Below are 25,212 nucleotides of genomic sequence, written 5' to 3'. Positions count from 1 at the left end.
GCCGCGCGGAGTCAGCGCAGGCAGGGATGAGAAACTTGTCCCGGATATTTACCTACTTTACCTGGCTCCTCCGACAGGCCCCGTTCCGAGGTTTTCTCCGCGCACACTCCGGAGGGATATGACCCGTCTCTGAAGCGGCACCACTGAGGTAGTAAAGCCTTTTTTAATGTCCTTTAAACCTTTCTCTTCCCAGAAAACACGAACTTGGCCGGGCTTTAGCGAGGACTGCGGTGGTTGGAGGAAAGTTTGCCAGTACTGTGCGTTCCTCCTGTTGGGTGTAGCAGCAGAGAAACTTTAGGCTGTCAACAGGTTCCTTGTTCGCGCTGTGGTACAAAGTACAGCGAGGTCACGACAGAGTTTATTATCGACAGGCTGAGACAGACGGAGCTCAGAAATGCGGGCCTAATACACTGAGACAGGCCCTGTTTGTTAGTGATTTATCAGGTAAAGCAGCACAAACCGGGTTGTTTGAACTTTATCGTCTAAGTTTATCCACAGTACACGTTTGTAACTTGTGTGCTGGTAACGTTATAGCATAAGTATGCCTTATTACCACAATAAAATAGGCTAATTCGTCCCCAGTTCCCTCGTTGGTACGATTGAGCCACAACATATGAGTAATAGGTACAAGATGCAAAGGACGCAGTGAAGCCACAGTCGCCACATGATGATGAATTTGCCTTTAAATCTAACATTTACTTGTTAATTCATCAGAGGTCTGCCTGTGAGCGGGTTGTTATGGAAAACCAGTCATCTGATTGACATCAGCTCTGCTCTAATATATTCAGAGTGTGTCACTGTGTTCAAACATTAACTCAGACATTGTGTGTTCTTTCAGAAACAGGCCTGCCAGATCCAGTAATCGGTTCACCTGGAAATTGAGGACTGCACACATGTAAGTATGTACATACACATGCAATGCTTGCACATGGAACGCAGTGTCAGAGTTGTTTTTACCTTTGAGCGTGCGTGCACACAGACATGTATGAATACATGGATGCATGCATGTGTGCATTTGTAGTGCATGTTTTTGTGTTCATGCATTCCTTCTCTGGTTGGTCTGGGATCAGTGTAGCACTGTCGATGGGGCGTGTTCAACTCTGAAAATGTTTAACATTCTTATCATTCAGCTGCCTGTGAAAGGCGGGGAGATGCAGAGAGAGAGAGAGAGCAGCAGGGAGAGGGAAGGGACATGTTCAAACCCAGGCCAAATAATAAGGGATTACACAAACCATGCACACATACACTTACAGTCACTCCTTCACATTCACAGTGCATTACTCACTGCAGTCTGATGCTCCATCAGGCACATATATTACTCACCACACAGTGTCATCCAGAAGGGAGGTGCTTTCTGTGCAAGACAACAGGCTGGAAACCTCTGACACTTTTGTGTGGTTGTGTGTGATTGTGTGTTTCCAGGTCCCCTCTCGGTGACAGGCTGAGGGCAGGGCGTTTGTCTTGAGAGGGAGGCAGAGTTACCCTGGTAACAGACATGCCAAAACCGGACCTGCTCTGCCTGGTTCAGCTGCTGGACGGCACTATCGAGACCTTCAGAGTCAGTGTGCGTAAGACACACACACACACACGCAAACACACCCATAAACACACAGACACATGTCCTTTCTGAGCAGATTACATGTTACTTCTCTCTGCCCGTGCACTCTATTAATGATTGTTGCATCACACGTGATGAAGTGGCAGACTATTCTTTCCTGTTCCCATTGATCCACATCTCTCACTCAACAATGCGACGTTGGTTCGAAGGGCATGCTCATCTCCTTCTAGTGATCGCCACACTTGAAGCCTTTAACGCTGTCGGCGTATCACATTGGCCTCTGATGGCAGTATACACACTGACAGGCTCTGTGCAGCATTTTTATGTGAACAATGGGAGAACAGTGAGAGTGCTGTGGTCATAAAGAGCATCCAATTCCAACTCTCCATTACTGTCTTTATTTGGCTCCTGTGCTGCTTCTGTTTGGATAAGGTTCGCCGACTTTCACTGAAGCATTTCTAAGGGAGGCAGAGGCGGTTTAAACTGATCATCACCTGGATTTTGTGTCCAGATAGTGTGCATTGCTACAAAAGAATAACACACCTTGTTTGCCCCAGTTTCTAGTAAACAAGGTCCTCTGGTGATGTGAATATGCTTCCTGTAACAGAAAGCGGGAAGAAAAAGAGAGAAGGAAATGCAGATGAGCTGTAGGGTTGTCCCTCAGAGGGATTCATAAATCAGTGAACAGCTCAAAGTACAGAATGTTGTGCTGCTGATGGGCTTTCTGAAGTCCCTGGATGTGTACATTATAAACATTATCTGATTTACTAATACATGCCAAGACACTCCACAGCAGGGGTCTGCACATGGTGTGCTAAGTCACGTTGGTGTTCAGTAAAAAAAAAGAAAAGCATCATAAAAAAGAAAGAAAAAAGTCTGCAGACACATTTTGGGCTGTGGTTGCGGAGCTCAAAATGTCATGAGCTGTGGCGACACAGGCTATGACAGGTGCTGGGTGTGACACCTGACATCTGGCCCATATGTGGCAGACCTGTGGCTGAGCTGTGGCAGTCATATGCCTCAGTCAATTCTGTTCGTCAGTGTGAAATGTAGCCTGGACCGGGGGTGACAGAGTAATTTTCTCGAGAAGGGAGTGTTGTAAAACAAAGATGTGTTCTGAGGAAAGGTGGATCTAAACCAAAACCATTGTTAGAATTTGTTGAAGTGCCTAATATGGTGAGAAATAAGCTTGTGGTGCTTGCTGCAAAGCAAAACTTAATAGATCAAGATGATTAATAGTGCCTTTGCCTGATAAGATCAATGGCATGCCTAATATTGTGTTAGCCCCACTTTTTGCTGTACAAAGAGCCCTGAGCTACTGAGACATGGACTCCACTAGGCTCCCTGTAGGTGTGCTGTGGTTTCCAGCACCAAGATGTTAGCAACAAATTCTTTAAGTCCTGTAAGCTGTGAGGTGGAGCCTCTATGGATCGAGTTTTTCCAGCACATCCCACAGATGCTTGATTGGATTGAGATCTGGGGAATTTAGAGGTCAAGTCATCACCTCAAACTCGTTGTTGTGCTCCTCAAACCATTCCTAAACCATTTTTGCTTTGTGGCAGGGCGCATTATTATTATTATTGAAAGAGGCATCAGTATTTACGGTTTCCATGAAAGGGTATATGGGTCTGTGGCAGTGGTTATGTAGGTAATATGTGTCAAAGTAGCATCCACATAACATAACATTGCCCAAAGCATCACACTGTCTCCCCGGTGTTGCTTTCTTCCTATAGTGCATCCTGGTGCCAGGAGTTCACCAGGTAAGTGACGCATATACACCGGACCACGTGATATAAAATAAGATACGATTAATGAGACCAGACCACCTTCTTCCATGTTGTTCTATGGTCCAGTTATGATGCTTGCATTGTTGGTGCCTTCAGTGATGGATGGGGGTCAGCATGGACACCATTACTATGTGTATTCTGACACCTTTCTATCAGAACCACCATGAACGTTTCTGGTAATTTTAGCTACAGTAGCTCGTCTGTTGGATCAGACCTCCCGGGCCAGCCTTCGATCCCCACACCCATCACTGAGCCTTGGCACCCAACACCCCCGTCGCTGGTTCACCACTTGGTTCCTTCCTTGGTTCACTGCAGACCGGGAGCACCCAACAAGAGCTGCAGTTTTGGAGATGCTCTGACCAGTCGTTCAGCCATCACAATCTGGACCTTGTCAAACTCGCTCAAATGCCAACGTTTGGCTATTATTTCTGCTTCTAACACATGAACAGCGTGTTTACCTGCTCGCAAATAAATCCCACCCACTAACATGTGCACTGATGAAGAGATAATCAGTGTTATTCTCTTCGCCTGTCAGCCGTCATAATGTTATGCCTGATCGGTGTATTTTTGTGTACAGATAAGCAACCGGAAAGTTTGGCTGGTTGTGATGCTGTTTGTTGTTGTTTCCATCTTTCAGAAGCAGGATGAAGGCGTGGTTCTGTTGGACCTAGTATGCGACCACCTGCGCCTGCAGGAGAGGCAGCTCTTCAGTCTGCAGATCAGAGAATCCAGCACAGCCATTGCCTCTATCACAGCCAACACACACTCTCCAGTGAGCTCACTGTTCCTCTGCTGCACATTGCAACTGAGATTGTAATGTACTGCACATGCTGATTGCTGTTTAGTTGATGATAACCACGGGGCATGCTTACATAAATGGTTTTATTTAGCCCCAGTTAGCCATTATACTTAATGAATGCCTTTCTTACAGAGATGGTTGGAGCCCGAGAAGCCCTTGAAGAAGCAGATAAAAGGTATCTCAGTTGTTTTGCCTGCAGAGAATTAACTGTCTTCAGCTGGAATTATGTTTCTAGCCATTTTAAATATAATTTAAATGCTTAGATAAAGAGAGAGTCTAATAGAAAAGAGGAACAGTTTAAGATTGAGGTGAACTTGTGCCCATGGATGTGTTCCACTTTTGATAAGCTGCTATTTCTCTGCAGGCCTCGTGTCCCCCTTTTATCTGAACTTTAGAGTACGATTCTTCATCTCTGATCCCAACTCTCTGCAGGATGAACAGACAAGGTTAGTACGTGACGCTTATCATAGATGGCTTTCTCATTTTTTCGACTGGGTTTTAGTAGTTTGGCTTACTCTTAAGTTGTGATGATTAGTTAATACTTTTATAATCACTGGGATACAAAGATATGTGATAAACACAACACAAAAGAAGGAATGTAGTGTAGTTGCTAAGAAAACCTGCCAGACAGAGAACATTATATTTATACCAAGAGCAGGATAGGTAGCTAGCAGTGGCTCCCTGGTTTGGTCCTGGGAAGAGATGCAGATCCCTTTGGGGGTTGCGTCAGGAAGGGCATCCGGTGTAAAAAATCTGCCAAGTCAAGCATGCTGAGCTACCTGCTGTGGCGACCCCCTTGTGAATAAGGGAAAGTAGTTTCAGCAGGATAATAGCGAGTGGGAAAATGAGAAAACCTCCCACTGCCTGAGCATTACAACAATGTACCTTAGCCTCTCAGAAACTAAAGGAAAAACCCTTGTTTGAGCTGTTACATCTTAAATGCACACTTAAGTATTTGCTTTTTTTGTGTTATATTGTCATTACAGTATTATACAGTGTTACTGAATAACAGAGATTTTCTTTGCATCTTGCAGGCCTACTCCTAGGCCAAATAACTAGTTTCATGTGAAGCAGTGGCTCCTCCAAATGATGACTGCACGAGACGAAGAGTCTTGCGGTATTCTAGCAGCTCTGTGAAACTTTGAACTAAATGTTATCGCTGACGGCGCTTATGTGCTCTGTTCGGCGTGAAGCGCTGGATAGAAAAGGGACCAGTTCATCAAAAATTGTTAGGATTGATCCTGAAGGCAACACGAATGTCTGAAAGTCGATTTTCATTAGCCTCAGCAGTTATTGAAATATTCAAAACAAAATCTGCAACACCAGATGATCCAAAATAACAGATATTTGATGGTTATTTTCTGTGTAAAACGTGTGCTGCCATTCCCATTTGATCCTCAGTGAGAGATTTTACAGCGTAAGCGAAAAACCTGGAACAGTCGGGGGTATTTGTGTGTGAGAAAATCTTTGTTGAAATATTTTAGTGTGACTGGACCTTCTGACTCGTAGCCAGTAAGGCTAGCCTGCTGACATATTTAGCAGTAGCAATAGGTCAAACCGCTTCAAAGGGTTTTCTGTAGGCTACAGAACAAAGGTGTGGGTTGTTAAAAGTTCCTCTTGTCCTGTTCCTCCAGGCACCTGTACTTCCTCCAGATCAGGAGTGACATTAGAGAAGGACGGTTAGTAACAGAAAATCAAATTCAAGTATCCTCTCCCTTGTGCACAGCTTATGTTTAGTGTAATCATCGAATATGATTGCAGGTTGCAGTGCCCACTGAGCGCAGCTGTAGTGCTGGCTTCTTATGCTGTGCAGTGTAAGTCTCACGATCTCTTCCTAGAAAAAACCCAAATGATTAATGGCTCAATAATAACCTTGTGAGTAATTATTCCTGTGAGGATGCTCTCGATCCTCTCAATTAGCAGCTCTTACAGTACACCAGATGTCAGGATACACGGATGTGTGCTGCTGGTTATGTTGTTCTGTGTGGATGGATGCTCAGTGTCTCTTACCAACATCTGCAGCGGAAATGGGAGATCATTGTCCGTCCTGGCTCCCTGGTTACCTCTCAAAATGGCACTTCATCCCTGAACAGGATGAAGACTTCCTATCTAAAGTGGAGGATCTGCATCCACAACACAAGTAATTAAGACAGTTCACTACATCTAGCCGCCACTGAAATAATAAAAATGGCTGCTTTGTTGTGCAGTTAGTTGCTGTTGTTATATGTGACTGCATGTTCTCAGAGGGCTTAAGAAGAGCGATGCAGAGCTCTGTTTTCTCAACACAGCACGGACGCTAGAGTTGTACGGAGTGGAGCTGCATGCTGCCACGGTACTGTGACTAAACTTTTAACATCTTGTGTCATGGTTTGACTTCTACTTCTTCTTTTTAGATTTGATTGTTTTTGTCTTTTTCCTCATCTTCTCTTTCCCAGGACACCAACAATGCCCCTCTCATGGTGGGTTTGGCTTCAAGTGGTGTTGCAATATTTTGTAATATGATTTGCTCCAGTTTCTTCCCGTGGTGAGTGATGGTCCTGCTTATCTTATTTTAATCAAGCTTTTAATTTGGAGTACTATTACAACCTAATGCTGCAGCTTTTATTTTGTTCTTGTGTTTGTTTGTTGTTTTGCTATGTAAATCCAGGTATTTTTGCATTCCCAAAATTTGTTGAGTCAACCCTCGTTTCTTTATATGTTGCTAAGAAAATGTAACGTGTGAAACATGTTCAAACCTAAAAAAAAAAAAGCCAGTATTTGGTACAGCCACCTTTATTCTTCATCACAGCCTGAACTCTGTTGGGCAGCTTCCTTGTAGTCTTCAGCAATAGTTCTCCAGGCTTCTTGAAGGGCATTCAAAGCTCTTCTGTGGATGTTGACTTCCTTTTGTTCCGTTCGCTGTCAACATGATCCCACACTGCTTCAATAATGTTGAAGGTCCTGGTTCTGGGGAGGCCAATCCACAACTCACTGTCATGCTGAAAAATGAAGCTGTGGCCAATCAGACCCTTTCCACATCATATTGCATGGTGATCAAAGTTGGATTGTATTTTTCTGTGTTCATAATTCCTTCAATTTCAACAAGATCTTCAACAACACTGGCTGAATTTCCCAAACCATGACAGAGCTTTACAAATGTCTGCAGACACCCACTGACGTACCTCTCCTCCATATACAGGGAGTGCAGAATTATTAGGCAAGTTGTATTTTTGAGGAATAATTTTATTATTGAACAACAACCATGTTCTCAATGAACCCAAAAAACTCATTAATATCAAAGCTGAATGTTTTTGGAAGTAGTTTTTAGTTTTAGCTATTTTAGGGGGATATCTGTGTGTGCAGGTGACTATTACTGTGCATAATTATTAGGCAACTTAACAAAAACAAATATATACCCATTTCAATTATTTATTTTTACCAGTGAAACCAATATAACATCTCCACATTCACAAATATACATTTCTGACATTCAAAAACAAAACAAAAACAAATCAGCGACCAATATAGCCACCTTTCTTTGCAAGGACACTCAAAAGCCTGCCATCCATGGATTCTGTCAGTGTTTTGATCTGTTCACCATCAACATTGCGTGCAGCAGCAACCACAGCCTCCCAGACACTGTTCAGAGAGGTGTACTGTTTTCCCTCCTTGTAAATCTCACATTTGATGATGGACCACAGGTTCTCAATGGGGTTCAGATCAGGTGAACAAGGTGGCCATGTCATTAGTTTTTCTTCTTTTATACCCTTTCTTGCCAGCCACGCTGTGGAGTACTTGGACGCGTGTGATGGAGCATTGTCCTGCATGAAAATCATGTTTTTCTTGAAGGATGCAGACTTCTTCCTGTACCACTGCTTGAAGAAGGTGTCTTCCAGAAACTGCCAGTAGGACTGGGAGTTGAGCTTGACTCCATCCTAAACCCGAAAAGGCCCCACAAGCTCATCTTTGATGATACCAGCCCAAACCAGTACTCCACCTCCACCTTGCTGGCGTCTGAGTCGGACTGGAGCTCTCTGCCCTTTACCAATCCAGCCACGGGCCCATCCATCTGGCCCATCAAGACTCACTCTCATTACATCAGTCCATAAAACCTTAGAAAAATCAGTCTTGAGATATTTCTTGGCCCAGTCTTGACGTTTCAGCTTGTGTGTCTTGTTCAGTGGTGGTCGTCTTTCAGCCTTTCTTACCTTGGCCATGTCTCTGAGTATTGCACACCTTGTGCTTTTGGGCACTCCAGTGATGTTGCAGCTCTGAAATATGGCCAAACTGGTGGCAAGTGGCATCTTGGCAGCTGCACGCTTGACTTTTCTCAGTTCATGGGCAGTTATTTTGCGCCTTGGTTTTTCCACACGCTTCTTGCGACCCTGTTGACTATTTTGAATGAAACGCTTGATTGTTCGATGATCACGCTTCAGAAGCTTTGCAATTTTGAGACTGCTGCATCCCTCTGCAAGATATCTCACTATTTTTGACTTTTCTGAGCCTGTCAAGTCCTTCTTTTGACCCATTTTGCCAAAGGAAAGGACGTTGCCTAATAATTATGCACACCTGATATAGGGTGTTGATGTCATTAGACCACACCCCTTCTCATTACAGAGATGCACATCACCTAATATGCTTAATTGGTAGTAGGCTTTCGAGCCTATACAGCTTGGAGTAAGACAACATGCATGAAGAGGATGATGTGGACAAAATACTCATTTGCCTAATAATTCTGCACTCCCTGTATACTGATGATGATTTGAACCAAAATCTTCCTACTTTGATTCATGACAATACAAGACCTGTTGCCACTGATTTTCACCCTAGTTTGTCGTACCTCAGCCTTTTCCTCCTGCTTCGATTTTTTACAAATGGATTGTCTGCCACCCTTCCACTGTGGCCATTTCTGATGAGGCTTCAGTGAACAGTAAGTTGATGAAATGAAGGGTCAGATGTATGTCTCTGGATGTTTTTCTTGTTTCGTAAGGACATGACTTGAAAATACTTTTCATCTGCTGCAGTTTTTCAGACCTGTCATTTCTTCTTTTCTAATCCACCTGTCCAGTTTCCTCAACAATTTTAGGCACACAATGTACACTACACCAAGATATGTCAAGTTTTCAGCTAATATGTCTTTGGGAAACAATTTTTTGGTGCAAAAATACTATTTTATGCCTGTCAAACTTTATCTTTTTCATTTTTCATAGATCCGACTAATAAAAATTGGAACAATTCACATGTTTTTGCAACAGCCTGCTAGTAACAAAGAGCCTAAAGATATCACGTAAACTGGTTCTTTGTTAATTTGGCTGTTATGATGAAATGATCATCACATAACAGATGATTCACATATGATTCATAGTTCACTGTTAAGTGGCTTAACAGATAAAAAAACATTGTACCAAAAATGGTCAGGTACAAGAACACGAATGAAACTAAGTGAAAAAGCAGCCAATGCCCAAAGATGTTTACAAAGCCTGGAGAACTATTGCTCAAGAGCACTTTGAAAATTACGACAAAGTCTGGCTGCTTGGAGGTGTCATCCTAGATAGTTCACTTTCCTATAAATCTCACATCAATAATCTCACATCAATAATCTCACCCGTTCTGCCTACTTCCATCTACGTAACATTAACAGATTGCTTCCTTCTCTTTCCATCCAGTCTACGTCCATTCTTGTCCTCAGTCTTGTTACCTCCCGTATTGACTACTGCAATTCTCTTCTGCATGGTCTCCCCCAAAAATCCCTCCATAAGCTTCAACTGGTTCAGAACTCTGCTGCTCGCATTATCACCAGAACCCCCTCCTACCAGCACATCACCCCTGTTCTTCAGGAACTTCACTGGCTCCCTGTGAAATTCCGGATAATTTTCAAACTTCTACTGCTCACCTTCAAGGCCATTCATAACCTCGCTCCTCCTTACCTTTCTGACCTGTTAACCACCACCTGTTCTGCCCGTTCGCTTCGTTCTTCTTCTTCTATCCAGCTTGCTGTATCTTCCTTCCGCCTCACTACCATGGGGAGCAGAGCTTTCAGCTGCTCTGCTCCCAGGCTGTGGAACTCTCTGCCCCCTGAAATAAGAAACATTGGTTCTCTCCCACAGTTTAAATCCCAACTCAAAACTCATCTGTTCAAATCTGCATATTCACTGTGAATCCACTGTTTGTTAATTTTATCTTGTGCTTTTATTTTATTGCTCCTATTCTGCCATTGTTTTACTAAGTGTTTTATCCTATTGTGAAGTGTCCTTGGGTGACTTGAAAGGCGCTCATAAATAAAAATTTATTATTATTATTATTATTATTAAGTAAAGTTGTTGTTTTTTAAACGTGTGGTGGCTCAAGACTTTTGCACAGAAGTGTATATGTTACGTTTGCTGTTTGGTGTTGTTTTGATCTTGTCATGTGGCACTTTTTGGGTCTTATGTTTCTATGAAAGCTCATCTCTTTCTGTCTCTCTCTCTGATTTTTCTCGTGATTCATCACCTTTCGACCAATCCCGTCCTTTTGTTTCCACGCAGGGGGAACATCATCAAGATTTCTTTTAAGAGGAAACGCTTTGATATACATCTGAAACAAAAGCACGTGAGTTCCCCTTTCAGTATTCCTTATTAATAGTTTGGAAATCTGCCCTCAGCAAACTCTTGCTCTTAATTACACTACACTCTTGGCTGGCATATCTGTTTTCTCTGTGGCACATGGAGATTTATGATTTATTTTTATTCTCCGTTGTGTGCACAGACGCACAGAAATATGGCATTGATTTTAATTTCCATAATTTTGGCACATTTTTCTGCATTTCTCTGCTTGACAGCTAATAAATCTACAACCTGAGCAGCATAAGTTGATGTGACCTTGAATGCTACAGTTTACAGTATAAAGACCAAGTTAGAGCCTAAACTGTGCATGTTGCAGGGAGAAACCCAGGACTGTGAGATGTCTCTGCTTCTGCCCTGCCCCAAGACCTGTAAGAACTTGTGGCGATCCTGCGTGGACCATCACTGCTTCTTTTCCTCTAACCGCTCTCCCAGGAGCTCCAGGCTGAAAAACACCACACTTCAGTCCTACAGAAAGCTGATCACACAGCACCTAGGCCTGGGCAACAGTAAACCTGAAAGGTGAGGCCTTGGACATCCATGCAATACTTATTCACAGGAAGGCAAAGAAATTTTAAGTTGATTTGTCATTTCTGTCTTCGACTGCAGTGGGCCAGTCTGCCAGCGAGTGGTCGGGGGGATGGTGTGGAACCCAGTCCTGAGGAGGTCGCTGTCATCGGAGCACCTGGAGACCAAGAGTCTGCCCTCCAGATCGCCCCCGAGCACCCCCAACTGGTACAGTCACCAGCACTAAGTTTTCCGCTGCGCTTCATATTAAACCTTTCTTCATTCCTCTTGTGCCATTTCCTGTAATGTGATTTTAAAAAAGTGACTGCTCTCTCCTGTCTGCGGCAGGCGAAGTCCTCGAGTTCGCCACGGCATCCGTAAACCTCGCCCGTCCTCGATGGAGCTGACCACTGACCTGAAAGACATGTCAGAGGGGGAAGATGTCTTCTACACATACCGGGCGTCTGTGAGCAGCTCCAAGACCAGTGAGGGGCAGGGTTCACCTCAGCAGTTAGTATCTCTTATAACAGAAACGCTGTCTAATAAAACAGACCTGCATCAGTAGGAATGTGTCAAAGCTTTCGGTTCATCCAAACTGTTAAAAAAATTCTGTTTATTTAATGTCTTTCAGCATTTCTGGCGATTATAACCCAGCGACAGATGACATTTCACTGCAAGCCGATGACAGCATAACAGACGAGGATAGCTTACCCCAGTTCAATAAGGTCTGTTATCTTACCATCAGCTCTGTGTGTTTTGGTGTATTTATTCATGTGTGTGTATTCAGTATATGTGTGTTGATTATGAGTTATCATCTATGCAGGGTGCTCCCGGTGACGGTGACTTGATGCTAATATGCATTGCCCCCGATAAGGAGGGCAAGTTTGGCTTTAATGTTAAGGTAGGTCTGTGCTTGTTATTCACGACGCACACTCAGAGTTTTATGTTTATTACTGCTGCACTCTTCCTCGGTTTAATTTTCTGATGCCTCCTCCTGTTAGGGTGGCGTTGATCAGAAGATGCCTCTAGCCATATCGCATGTTAAACCCGACTCGCCGGTAAGAAAGCACTCAGATTGCTCCACAAATTTACATGAAAAAACAATGAGACATAAACACGTAATAAAAAATCAGCTTTGGCTTGTGGTTATGTATTTGTAATGAAATAGAGCACTAATGATGAGCTAATTCATCAGATGAAATCTACATTGGGAATATTCTGGTGCCAACTTCTAAAATGTGTTATTAAGTGACATTTTTAATGATCTTTGTCATACCCAACAGAAAGCATAAGGGACCCTGTTATGTTCATTTCTAGTTCCATGTTTCTATCCTGGGAGTTGACAAGTTCTTCTTCCTTGTTATATTGCCTCTTAAGATGACAATATGACAAAATCTGTGCCAAGCATGAAATACTTTGGATACCGAGTGTTACAAGTCATCTCACTCCTGTGTTTTTATCTCATACGGCTACTTTTAAACACGCTGACCACGGTCTTTGAAATGCTGGCCATGTTTAATATGAATGTTTGACACTAACTGTATAAATATGACAGAAAAATATAAAAATGTAATATTTTAGGGACTAGGTCCGAGCTTATATCTATCGGCCAAGTCAGCCGAGAGATATAATCTCTCCAGCATGTCCTGAGTCTACCCCGAGGCCTCCTCCCGGTGGGACATGCCCGGAACACCTCACCCAGGAGTCATCCTTGTAAGATGCCCGAACCACCTTAACTGGCTCCTTTCGATGTAGAGGAGCAGCGGCTCTACTCTGAGCCCTTCCTGGATGGCTGAACTTCTCACCCTATCTCTAATGGAGAGGCCAGCCACCCAAATGAGGAAGGTCATTTCTGCTACTTGTATCCACAATCTCATTCTTAGGGACGTAGATTGACCTGCAAACTTTTACACTCAGCTTTCTCTCTTCGCCTTGATGGATTAGTGCTGCAACCGCATTTCCCGCTCTCCCGAGATACTTGCACTCCTTTACTTGGGGCAGGAACTCGTCCAGTGGGAGCTGGAGTCCATCACCCGATGAAGCCAACAGAAGCACATCATCCGTAAAAAGCAGAGATGAGATTCTGAGACCACCCGAGTGAAAGTCTTCCACTACTTCGCTACGACTAGAAATTTTGTCCATAAAAATTATGAACAGAATCAAAGGGCAGCCCTGGCGGATCCCATCACACACCGGGATGATGGTATTATGGCACAGAGAACTGCTGCTCCCTGTATATATATTTCTTTCTTTCTTTTTTTTTTTGAATATTTGCTGTAAACGCTAGAGATGGTTGGGTTGGCTCAGATGAGTAGTTTCTGATATGAACACACCAGCCTGTCTGGCACCAACAACCGTGGCATGTTTAAAGTCACTTTAAGGATCTTTCTCCCACCTTTCTGATGCTCAGTTTGACCATATCTACATGTCTAAATGCACTGAGTTGCTGCCATTGCGCGCATCTCTTGTGGACAAAATGTATGATAGTAAGAATGTTTTTAAATCACTTCATAAGTCAAAGTTTGCTTACACGACTCTCTGTTGTTTGTAGGCAGATCGAAGCGACCCCAAACTCATGGAAGGAGACCTGGTGGTGCTAATCAATGGTCGAGACATTTCTGAACACACACATGACCAGGTTGTCATGTTCATACGAGCCAGCAGAGAGTCGCACACCAGGCAGCTGACCTTGCTCATCAGACGTAAAGGTTTGTGTGTGTTTGTGTGTGCGTGTGTCGCTGTCAGACAAAAGTGCTGAGACAGCATGTGATCCAAGTGTGCACTCTGTCCGTCATGTTTCAATGAATATTTATTACAGCCTTGAACTGTCCTTCTAAAACAGGTCCTGGCCGGGGTACACCCCTGCTGCATTCGCTGCCCACCCTCACGCTCAACATCCAACCACAGGAAGAAAAGCCACGCTCACCTGGCCCGTCAGAGCGCCCCCCCACACTGGAGGAATCCATGAGGCAACTAGAGAGGGGGATACAGACAGGCTCACTCTGTTTCCATTTCGAGGTATTTAAGATGCAAATTGGAGCTGAATACTGGATTATTATTTTAAGGTGTACTATGTTCATAGACGTGAATGAATGACAAGCGGGCACATTTGTGTTATTATTTTATTATTTTAAGCAGGATTTAGTTTGTCCCTCTCGGTTATGTGAGGGATCATAACAAGCTTTTAAGTGTTTGTGTTTGAACAGATGCTGGCCATAATCTTCACTTGAATTTGATCCATGAAGATTTAAAGCCAAGACACCGTGATTGGCCTGGAATTTGTAGTTTGTGTTTGTGTATGTTTCTCGGTGTGTTTATGTGCTTGTATTTTCTAGAATTTATACAGGAGGAAGCCCGGTTTGACACTGAGCTGTGCTCGGATCCCTGAGAACGTGGAGAAGAATCGATATAGGGATATTTTGCCTTGTAAGTGCTCCTGTTTCTTTGTTTATGCCCTGCTGTTGGTCTCATCACAGCCGGGTGCTTCCCCATCCCTCAATTCCTCCCACCACCCACCTCCGTGCTGCCTTTCTAACCTTGATCTGCAAGTTTCTCCTGTGACTCCTCATGAAATTTAATTGGCTGAAGCTGGGGTCTGCTGACAGCTCTGTTGTGACCCTCTCACACTGCTGTCCTCCTCTGCTTTCAGATGACACTACCAGAGTGGTGCTGCAGGGTAAGGAGGATTATATCAATGCCAGCCACATCACGGTAAATATTACTGATATGAAACTGTGTCTTGTTCATAGATTATATATAAAAAATTGAAATAGCCACTTCCAAGTCTTATTTTTAATTCAAAATTGTGTCTGCACACTTGTTGATTTTATGGATGCAGAAGCGACCGTACAGTACTGTGCCAAACCCCTCATTTCTTTAGATTTTGCTAGGGAAATGGGAAATATGTGCAGTGATTTATTGAAACATGTGAAGCATACATGAAAATACAGTATGTAAGGCAAAAACAGTTCAGTCACGCTTAAAAGTCAATATTTGGATATGACCACCTTTATTCTTCAACACATCCTGACCTCTCTTAGTAAAGATGTCTTGCTATTTCTTTAAGTAGTGTTCAGAAATAGTTCTCCAGACTTCTTGAAAGACATTCACTTTTCAAATGATGGATAATGTGTATGTTCTACCCTATTTTCATTAAGATTCCCAACACTGCTGGCTGAAATGCAGCAGTGTTCATGACACATTATGCTCTCACAGTGGCTGGAGACACTGTTGTACATCTCTCCTGACCTCTTCCTGATTTATCACTGTATCAGAACTGTTGCCACTAACTTTCAGTCCAGTCCTTCTGTACTTTGTCATACCTCAGCCTTTTCTCCCTGTTTCCCTCCCTTAAGAATAGGTTCTTGACAGCCAGCCTTCAATGAGACCATTTCTGATGAGGCTTCAGTGAAGAGTAGATAGATCAGCTAAAGGTCCAGATGCATCTCTCAGGCACTGTGTCAGGTCTTGGTGGTTTCTTTCCTGTTTCTGAAAGACATGACTTTCAGATACTGAACATTTACTGAAAATATTTTTTTAGACCTGTCACTTCTATGCTATTTTATGTCTGTCAAACTGCGCTAACTTTAAATGGGAACAAATCATGTGTTTTTGCAACAGGCTGCTAGTAACAAAGGTCTAAATATATCATTTAAAATTGGTTCTGTTTCTGTTATGTGTAGACACAATACTGGTTCATGTTTTGGGTTATGTCTTTTAGATCAGTGCTAAGTGGCTTCACAAAAAAAGTTTTACTCTCAAAGTGGTCCAGGACTGGATTAAAGATGAGTGAAAAAGAAGCCCATGTCCAAACAAAACCTTTGAATGACTTTCAGAAAGTCGGGAAAACAATTGCTCAACCTCAAACCACCTTAAAAATGACAAAACAGTCAGGCTCCTCAGAGGCGGAAATATAAAGAAACTCTATTGGGACATATGGTTGGAGCTCTAAGTTATGAAATTCATGCCTTGTACAGTTTAGCTTAAACTGACTAAAGAGACCAAAAGTACTTTAATGCTGTAAACATGATCATTTAAGGAGGGGGAAGTCTGTGTGGACTGACTCACTCTTCGAGCAAGCCTCAAGTGGCCACTATAGGAATTGCAGGTTGTTTGGCACTTCCACCTTAGCTTCTTCCATTCGTCCACAGACGTTGCTGCTTGGGCTTGTATCTGTTTGATGTTTTAATGTAAACTCATCCACTCTGTGTGTATATGTGTGTGTTTCCTTGTATTTCTCTCAGGTGGCGCCCCCAGTGTCTGGTGTATGTTTACGTTACATTGCAGCTCAGGGTCCACTACCACAGACCTTCACTCACTTTTGGCAGACTGTTTGGGAGCAACAGACACACACCATCATCATGCTTACGACTCTAACAGAGAGGGGACGGGTATACATCATTTTATGCTTTTGAGCTTTTATCCTGTAACAGCCACCGTTGTAAAGGAGTAAAGAGCGAACAGAGAGGGGAAACGCTTGAAATTACGCAACTCACAATCAGCGGTGCATTAACATAGTGATTACATGCTGTTTCATGTTTAATTTGTCACATGATTGCTGTAATTGGAAGGTTCCGCGTTGATGTTGGCACACAGAAATGATCTATTTTGCACTGTTGTGAGTAATTACAGTGTTTCGCGGTATACAGAATAGCTAAATATAAAGTGCGAGCGGGATGCCAATGAGATAAATAATTCGAGGGTGAAGGCGCATCCACGCCAAGGCAGCGAGATATCAAGGTCTTGCTGAATGCACATGTCTCTGTCTCAGCTTGCCTGTTGCTTGGAAACCAGATGTTCTCATTAATTGATCATTTTCCTGATATTCATCAAGTCTCCTGAGTTTCTTTCTACTTGAGGATTGCACAGACGCACACACGCACACATATTGACTCTCAGTTTGCATCCTGCTCCTGATGAATTGCTTTTGTTCCTCAGATTGCCAGGTGGAACATAGCATACTGCTAATATGACTTTGATTTCTTGAGAGCAGAGCGCAGCTGATGTAGTAGCAGTAGTAAACTCTATCCTGATTCATGACTCATGCCAGAAGTAATTCAATTTGTTGGTGATGTCATACACTTTGCAGACCAAGTGCCACCAGTACTGGCCGCATCCGCCTGAAACCAAGGATTATGGGCCCATGCGAGTGAAGTGCCACTCGGAGGAGTGTAACCTGGCGTATGTGACGCGGCAGTTCACCCTGACACACACAGAGGTACAGTAGCAAAAGCAACTGCAGCGGTTAATCGACTAGTTTTTCTTTTCTCTGTCCTCTCAAACTGACTGGCCCTCCCTGAACCTGCTTCTTTTTGGGGGTTCTTCCTGTTAAAAGGGAGTTTTTCCTTCCCGCTTTCACCAACCCCTTGTTCGTAGAAGGGTTACTTTGCTGTTGGAGTTTTCTGCAGCATCCTATGGGCTCTTTATTTTGGAGTATAACTTGTCTCGATTGTCTTGGCACTATGTATGTAAACCTAGATTAAGTTGCAAACAGCACATTATATGTATTCTAAGTGTTTGTTTTCTATTTTTAACTCCCTAATTACGTTTTATTACACAGGCAGGAAAACAGAACAAGCTAAAAAACACTACTGCAATGTACGAGAGCAATCCCAAAAGTAAGGTCTCCTATTGTTTTAGAAATACAAACAACCATTTATTTTCCATAATATTTACATCATTTTAAAGCTTGAAGACTTATTTATTTTTCTACATAATTGCCATTTCGGTCGATGCATTTTTGTAGACATTGTGGCAGTTTTACAATTCCCATGTCATAGCTGCAGTTTCGCCTTCCGGACAAATGTTCTTTCAACTCTGGGAACAGGTGGTAGTCACTGGGTCCGGACTGTAGGGTGGGTGGGTGATGAAGTTCCAACCAAAGTTTTGCAGGAGAGCGACAGTTTGACAGGCAACGTGTGGACGCGCCGTGTCGTGGAGAATGCTGACACCCTTGCTCAGCATTCCTCTTCTCCAGTTCTGAAATGCACTTCTGAGTTTTTCCACTGTTTCACCTGTCAGTGTTTATTGTGGTCCCAACAGGCAGGAAGTCAACGATACTGTTCGTATTTCTAAAACAATAGGAGACCTTACTTTTGGGATTGCCCTCGTATTTTGACCCTAGATTGTACATAAGGCTTCCTTTGCCGCCGGCATCCTCAGTTCATTGATAAACAGCAGTTTGTTTTTATCGTTTTCTAGTAAATATTTCTGCTGTAGATCTTAGTTCCATCGTTATCAGTGTCCAGTCATTGTTTGAGGCTTGATGATTTGGATTTATACCAAAAAAATTTTGCAGGCCACTAAAAGTATTTTACAAACCAGTGTTTTTAACCACAGAAGACAGAAAGAGTAATGTGGAACCCATATTGTAGTATTTTACTTAGCAGCAAACAGATGTTTCTCCAGAATAACTTTATTTTGGGACAAAACATGTGCGAGTGATTGGCGTCCAAGTCTCAATACTCCCTCCAACATGGCTCTAACAGCTTGGAAAATTTGGTTCTGATATGTGGGATAGTAAAAAAAAAAGAAAAAAGAAATCTGATATCTCTTGCCAAAAACTCACCACTTCCTTTGAGCCTGTGGATTAGTGTTGTGCACTTAACATTGAATGTCTATCCTGTATTTTCTATGAATGTCTAACTTGAAACGGTGTCCATTCTCTCAATTATTCTGGTTTAGTAATGATGTAGATAGATAAATATTTACTTGTAGCCACTTGGTGTTATTGCCACAGGCTAATGAGGGAAAAGTCACCAGCATCACTAAAGGGGAAACTTTTGCTGTTTTAGCTTCACGGCATGTGTGGCTGGGGTTTTCCCCCCATAGCTGAAAGGTTTGGTGGACAAAGATTTGAGGGAAAATCTCAGCTTGTTTATTTGAAGTTTATGCTTCAAAAACTGTTTAACAAACAACTGTTTTGTAACATAGTTCGTAGTGATGTTTGCAGAGAGTGAAGTTAAAGATAGCAAACACTGAAAACATTGGAAGGTCAGCTTGTTCTTCATTGCGTCATTGCATGGCTGTTTTTTTTTTGTTGTTGTTGTTTTTGTGCACAGTTGGGATTCTCAGTCCCTTTCTTTGCTTTTGAGAGGATCAAGTATCAGTAGTAAATTGATTTGCAAAGTGCCAGCATAGTTTCTCAGTCAGTTCTCAGAGCTTGGAAAGAAGGTGGATGACTTCTTTCAGATTTGTGAAATCTAAGAGTTCTGAAAGCAAATGGTAGAGAGTCCCAGGTATTTAAACCCTAATGGTGGTTGTCCCTACTATTAATGATGTGCCTCATCACATGAGCCAAGGTTTAAATAGAGGTATGGGTCAGTACCACAAGAGGTTTCGTGTGAAACCACTACGAGACTCCTTGAAAGGAGAGTAAGAGGCCATGTATGTCCAATGTGAACGACCACCATGGAACCGAGGGGATGGCTTATGACACCAACTGTCAGACGTCTACAACACAGTTTTGAGATACCTTCCCAGGCACCTCGACCCCCACTCACATCTTCCATTAGGTGACTAATAAAAATGTCCAAAAGACAGCTCCAACTCAAAACTTTAAGCCTATGAAACATTTAAACAGGTGAGTTATTTAAACATTTTACTCCGGTACAGTTATCACAAAGGGACAAATTAGCAAAAGAGACTAAAACTGTTTCTGTACCAGGCTGAAGTTGGTCATTTTAACATGGGTTTTTACAGAGATTAACTCACTTTTAGTTGAAGCCTCAAGTGGCTATTCAAGGAACTGCATTTTATCCACAGCAAAATTCCCACCTGCTCTCGTGTGCACGTGGAGCATGGAGAGGCATGACCTCAGTGACCCAACACATGGCTTTTCTCTTTATATGTTGCAGTAGCATGTATCATGCTCGTGCCATATGCCACATAACGGAGCTCACCACAGGGAGCTGCCAAACTTATCTGCAGCCAACATACAAGTCCCTTCCATGTGGGTGGTTTGGTCTGTATGTGTGTGTGGGTGGGTGGGCGGGCATGTGCATTAGCGAATACAGACAAATTACATGGCCCCGTTTGTGTCGTTGGGAGTGGGCAGCTGTGCTGACGTGAGGATCCTTGCGAGAAGTTTGTTTGCTTGATTGTAATATGGCAGATTATCAGATTAAAGGCTTTCACATCACTTTTCTGGGCGAGCAGGTAAATAAACAGATAATGCTCAAGGAGGCATGAAGTATGAATGCACACACATGCGTACACAGATACTGCTGCGTGGGCCCATCTGTTCCTCTGGCGGAGCGAGTTAATCCCTGCATGGAGTCACAGGAGTAACAGGCCACATGCCCATTATAAACTCTCAGCTCAGCCATTCTCTTCCCTGCCTTCACTTTTTTTCCCTTTAGCTCTGGTCTTCTGTGCTCTCTACTCTCCACCTGTTTTCATCTCTCTGCGTCCCTCCCTCGCTTCCTAATCTCGGTGTCACCTACTGGCCACATGCTTGTTTTGCTCTTCTTTTTTTTTTCCACTGCTCTCTCTGTGGTGTTTTGTTTCCTCTCATACTGAATAATGTCAGAGTATTTGAGCCTGCAGCCCCGTGCCGTCTAATGTGGGCATATTTCCCAAAAGGCTCCATGTTTATCATATTAAATACTGATTATGCAACGCTTTCATTTTCATTTCTCTCATTATCTGTTTGTCATTTGTGTGTTCTGTTTTTTGTACTCGTGTGTTTAGCTGGAAGAGGAACGTGCAGTCACACACCTGCAGTATGTCGCGTGGCCGGACCACGGCGTACCGGACGACCCTTCAGACTTCCTGCTGTTCATCAGCTCGGTCAGGGAGAGGAGGAAAGGTGAAGAGCCACTAATGGTACACTGCAGGTAACACACAAATACACACACACACACACACAAGGTATACTTAAACTGCCAGCATGCCCTGCACCTTCATCTCCTCTAAACTTAATGCCGTGTTTGTTTTGAATTACATTTGTAGCGCTGGGATTGGGCGGACAGGTGTTCTGATCACCATGGAAACGGCGCTGAGTCAGTTGGACCAGGGTCAGCCAGTGTCCCCACTGGACATTGTCAAAACACTGAGAGATCAACGAGCCATGATGGTTCAGACCACGGTACAGAGACAGAACAAGGATTTGTACTCTGTGATTGTTCTCTGCCTCATTAACCTCCTTATTTTATGATTTTATTATTATGATCTGTATCTGAAGAGATTTTCTAGCTGCTTTCTGTTTTTCTGTCTTTTCATTGGCTGTTGGACTGTAGACAGCCTAAAAGGTGTTCACAGTACTTTTAGTCACATTTCCATTCAGTTCATTCTGGAGGAGCTTCTGAAGGTTGAACATACTGTTCTCCTGTAGCTTCTGTATGCTGCACATAGGGCAATATGGCCAAAAATATTTATCATGATATATATTTGAAAATTTGCGATAACGATATAACTGACGATATAACTGACAATATAATTGACTCTAGACAAAATACTTTACAACTTCACAACTTTATTAGGGCAATAAACCCAATATATTCAATATATTTTCACTTAAACAAGCAGCTGTTTTTATGTGCACGAAAGCTATATAAAATTTTAACAGTGCAAATGCAAATTCCTTGCTGTGACAGTTTAACCAAAAAGCATGTCCAGTGGAAATAGGCCAACATATCCTGAGCATAACCATGTATAATATCCACAAAACTTAAAAAGAGGTTACACACACACAATACGGTGATATTATGTTGAAGCACAGTACGTATCACTCCGCAAGGCTCCTGACTATGGTAGCCGTAATGATCAAACGGTGCAGCTTCGTAGCTTACCAAAGTCGTATTAAAACTAGTGCTGTCAGCGTTAATCTTGTTAAAATGACATTAACGCCATAACCGCGTTAACGCCCCAAATCTCCGTTAGCGAGTTAACGCGGATCACCCCTTGTGTTGACGCCGTGCAGCCCCAGGTTTTTTGGCCGCTTGGATGTTCTACCAAAAATTGTGTTTTGGTGGGTATCTGACGGACAAAAACCAAACCAGTTCCACACCACTGAAGTTGGCACCCTTTTTTTACAAACCAATTCTGGTTTATCTGTTACATTCAACGATCAGCTTTCGGCCTTCTCATTCTCCATCGCCACCATGTTTTTTCCGCCATGTGCGTATGAAAACAAAAGCACTGCGCGGCGTTTTACACATATTCTATCGCAATATTTCATTTCATACACCGATATTACCGTGAACAGTATGATATGGCCCAGCCCTAGCTGCACGTGTGTTTACACCTGTGCTGCATCCCTTCTTCAGGCCCTGTGTACTCCTCTGATTCCAGCTCTTATTGATTATACAGATAGCTAAACAAAGCTGTAAGGTAAGGACCCTACAGTGTTACAGAGAAAAGGGAAAAAACTCAACAATCATATGACCCTCTATGAGCAAGCACTTTGGCGATAGTGGGAAGGAAAAACTCCCTTTTTAACAGGGACAAACTTCTGGTAGAACCCGGCTCAGGGAGCTGCAGTCATCTCCTGCAACCAGTTGGTGGTCAGAGAGGAAGACGGGACAAATACAAGCTGTGGAAGAGAGCCATAGATTAAAAATCACACTTCCAGGAGGAAGTTCCAAACCTTGATTTCCTCCCCAGAGGGGCCCGGGGTTAATTCAGCGTCTCTTTCTGGTTGCTACATACCTGCAACTCCTTGGCAAGCAGCTGATAGGTGATCGCCAGGATCATCCGAGACACTCCAGTTGGCACATTTCAGCTCAAAAGGACCTGGAGCAGCTGTGCTCCAAGTTAGAGGCATTTAGCTCATTTCTACGTGAGGGTAAAGAATGGGTTCACATTACACGTGCAGATATTAACTGGAAAATAATATTGGGCTTAGCTAGCTGATTTGGTTTATTAGAACCTTTTCGAATCCTGAAAGAATTAGTTGCATGCTTGAAAGTTTTCTCTTAAACCACCTTGTGCAACTCCACAGGAGATTTTAGAAAGAGAGAGAAGACTTGCTGTTTCCAGAATTGCCCTTTTATATAAGCCCACTGTCACAGATGTGGACATCTGCTGGTCTCTGCCATCTGTAACTCTAATTAAGAACCTTGTGACTGCCATTGTATAATACTGATGGCGGCTTATGAGAAGCTTCACTAGCACAAGCTGGGGTTGGAAGCCGTGCTCTGTAGCACCTCGGTGGTAGCTGTCGAAGGAGAGGAAAGGTGTTACTCGTTGCTTCAAGCATACTCCTGAGCCTCTGCTGCTACCACTATCACCCTTATTTTGGAAAGGAGAGCCACTCCCTGAGGATTCATCTCTGTGATGTTTTTGTGCTGATGGAGCACTTCCTCAGGTTTCCCCCATATGTTTGTGTATCAGTAATGGAAACATTCAGAGGACGTCCTTTAATGTTGGGAGAGAATGTGGCTGTTATTCTGTGCTTTTGGGGGGGGGGGGGTGTGTGTGTGTTCTTAAAATCCCATGAAAATCCTCATCTTTCTGGTCTTTGAGGCTTCTTAACCACCCAGACAGACTCTTACTGGTAATGCAGTTCTTTGAAAACAGGACGGATATGAATTTCTTACAAATCAATTACACTATCAGGCGTCTCAGTAGCTGTTTGAGAGCTTTTTATCAATCTCACCGCAGCGCTGTTATTTTACTCACAGTGACATTGTTCTCTCGGTTACTCTTCTGATTTCCCTCTAATGTCACACATGTGGGTTTGAGTTTAATATCTCCTTCCTCTGACTCTTCGTCCTGGTACCATCATCATCAGAACTGCAAACTCACTGAACTGTGTCTTTTGCTAATGCGCTCTCTACGTGGAGTTTTTCTTGAAAGTTATTATTTTGCCAGTATTATCACATCAGAAACTGCTTTGTTTTCTAGTAACTAATAATATTTTGTGTTTTTATTTGTTGCAGTGTCAGTTCCAGTTTGTGTGTGAAGCCATTCTGCGAGTCTACAAAGAGAAACAGGAGAGAGCTGCAGCACCGTAACCCAAATCAGCGCCAGGACCAGACAACCGCACTTTTCTGCCTCTTTTCATAGCAGACGACTTCCACAGAGAGATCTACAGAGCTAGAAAAAAAACAAACAAACAAAAACAGATAAGACTCTTATAGGACAGGAGCACAGACATGGATAATGAGAGTGAACCTAGCTGCACAGCTGTTTGTGATCTGCCTGTCTGTGCAAGAATATGAATCTTACACCTTAGCCGGCCTTAGTTTCTGCTGAAAGTGCATTAAGTTTATAGAGGCTCTGGTCTCCATAGAGACTGATGTAAGACTGACGTGAGCTGCTGCTAATTTCTGAAGAAGAGGCCACTCTGGTTTGGTGCCTCTGCCTATTAAGCTACATGTGCCTTAGACTGATGCTTCTCAGTCAGTGGATCAAACGGAAGGGGGGGAGCAGAAGCTGACTGGGATCATTGTAATCTGTAGTCTGTCCGTGAGTCCAGAGATGAAGATTAAGGCTGACCTTAGATCACTACAGCAGAAAAAGTCATGGTGGTGCAACACGCCAAGTTGAGCACCGTCCATCACTATTAAATTATTAAAGACACACAATAAACACTGATTTATACCCATGTGTCTGCTTTTGTCCTTTACTGTAGCTGAAGAAATGTCTTGTGCACATCTTCCCACAGAATGAATTTGCTCGCCGAGGTAAAAAGGCGGCGCTCTCATTTAAGCTTCAGCTGGCATCACATCAGGGAAGCTATCTCAGCATCACAAATCAGCCCAAATGGTGTGGTTATGACAAAATATTAGCAAACTGTATCACTGCTGGGAGGACTGCGGCATCTCTACTGGTTCGTGATGATGATGATGATGTTTTAATGGGATGTGCCATTCACCGTGCTGTGTTTTGTTTTTTTCTTTTTTCGTGGGGATTCAGTGCGATGCTGTTTTAATCCCCACTAATGAACATAATGCCACAGAATCTGTGAATAGTGTAATCAGAGGATCGTTTCATTCATAAATGCATTCAGAGCCAACAGATCGACTCACAGAACTCATC

At 43.1% G+C, this 25,212-nt stretch overlaps 1 protein-coding gene and 1 long non-coding RNA gene across 5 annotated transcripts; one reads left to right on the top strand and one right to left on the bottom strand.

The window, feature by feature from the left end:
• ptpn3 (protein tyrosine phosphatase non-receptor type 3) lies at positions 1-24,778 on the top strand. Of its 3 annotated transcripts, none has more exons than XM_085473775.1 (27): positions 1-148; positions 839-895; positions 1,423-1,564; positions 3,983-4,117; positions 4,277-4,319; positions 4,509-4,590; positions 5,779-5,823; positions 5,906-5,958; positions 6,167-6,284; positions 6,389-6,476; positions 6,580-6,668; positions 10,648-10,711; positions 11,042-11,244; positions 11,332-11,457; positions 11,578-11,739; positions 11,861-11,954; positions 12,053-12,130; positions 12,231-12,287; positions 13,781-13,937; positions 14,072-14,247; positions 14,565-14,655; positions 14,879-14,940; positions 16,473-16,619; positions 17,318-17,446; positions 20,920-21,065; positions 21,181-21,316; positions 24,111-24,778. In XM_085473775.1, the coding sequence occupies exons 3-27, from the start codon at positions 1,496-1,498 to the stop codon at positions 24,183-24,185; spliced, it is 2,625 nt and encodes an 874-aa protein (XP_085329901.1). In that variant the 5' UTR covers positions 1-148; positions 839-895; positions 1,423-1,495; the 3' UTR covers positions 24,186-24,778. The 3 variants fall into 3 exon arrangements, with proteins under 3 accessions (XP_085329901.1, XP_085329902.1, XP_085329903.1); XM_085473776.1 differs by having other exon boundaries at positions 839-899; XM_085473777.1 differs by lacking the exon at positions 16,473-16,619.
• Positions 11,583-21,008, bottom strand: LOC146698587 (uncharacterized). Of its 2 annotated transcripts, none has more exons than XR_014923036.1 (4): positions 20,947-21,008; positions 15,552-15,717; positions 14,766-14,898; positions 11,583-11,644 (listed from the first exon to the last, which is right to left on the bottom strand). It is a non-coding gene; the product is annotated as an uncharacterized LOC146698587 (long non-coding RNA). The 2 variants fall into 2 exon arrangements; XR_014923037.1 differs by lacking the exon at positions 11,583-11,644 and adding an exon at positions 14,138-14,202.
• Positions 24,779-25,212: the final 434 nt, after the last annotated feature.

The sequence above is a fragment of the Copadichromis virginalis genome, linkage group LG11 (assembly GCF_057382275.1).
Source record: "Copadichromis virginalis isolate Kocher_CV1m ecotype Utaka linkage group LG11, C_Virginalis_male_GT1.1, whole genome shotgun sequence".
In the NCBI taxonomy this organism is placed as follows: Eukaryota; Metazoa; Chordata; class Actinopteri; order Cichliformes; family Cichlidae; genus Copadichromis; species Copadichromis virginalis.
This window is presented reverse-complemented; position numbering and strand designations above follow the sequence as displayed.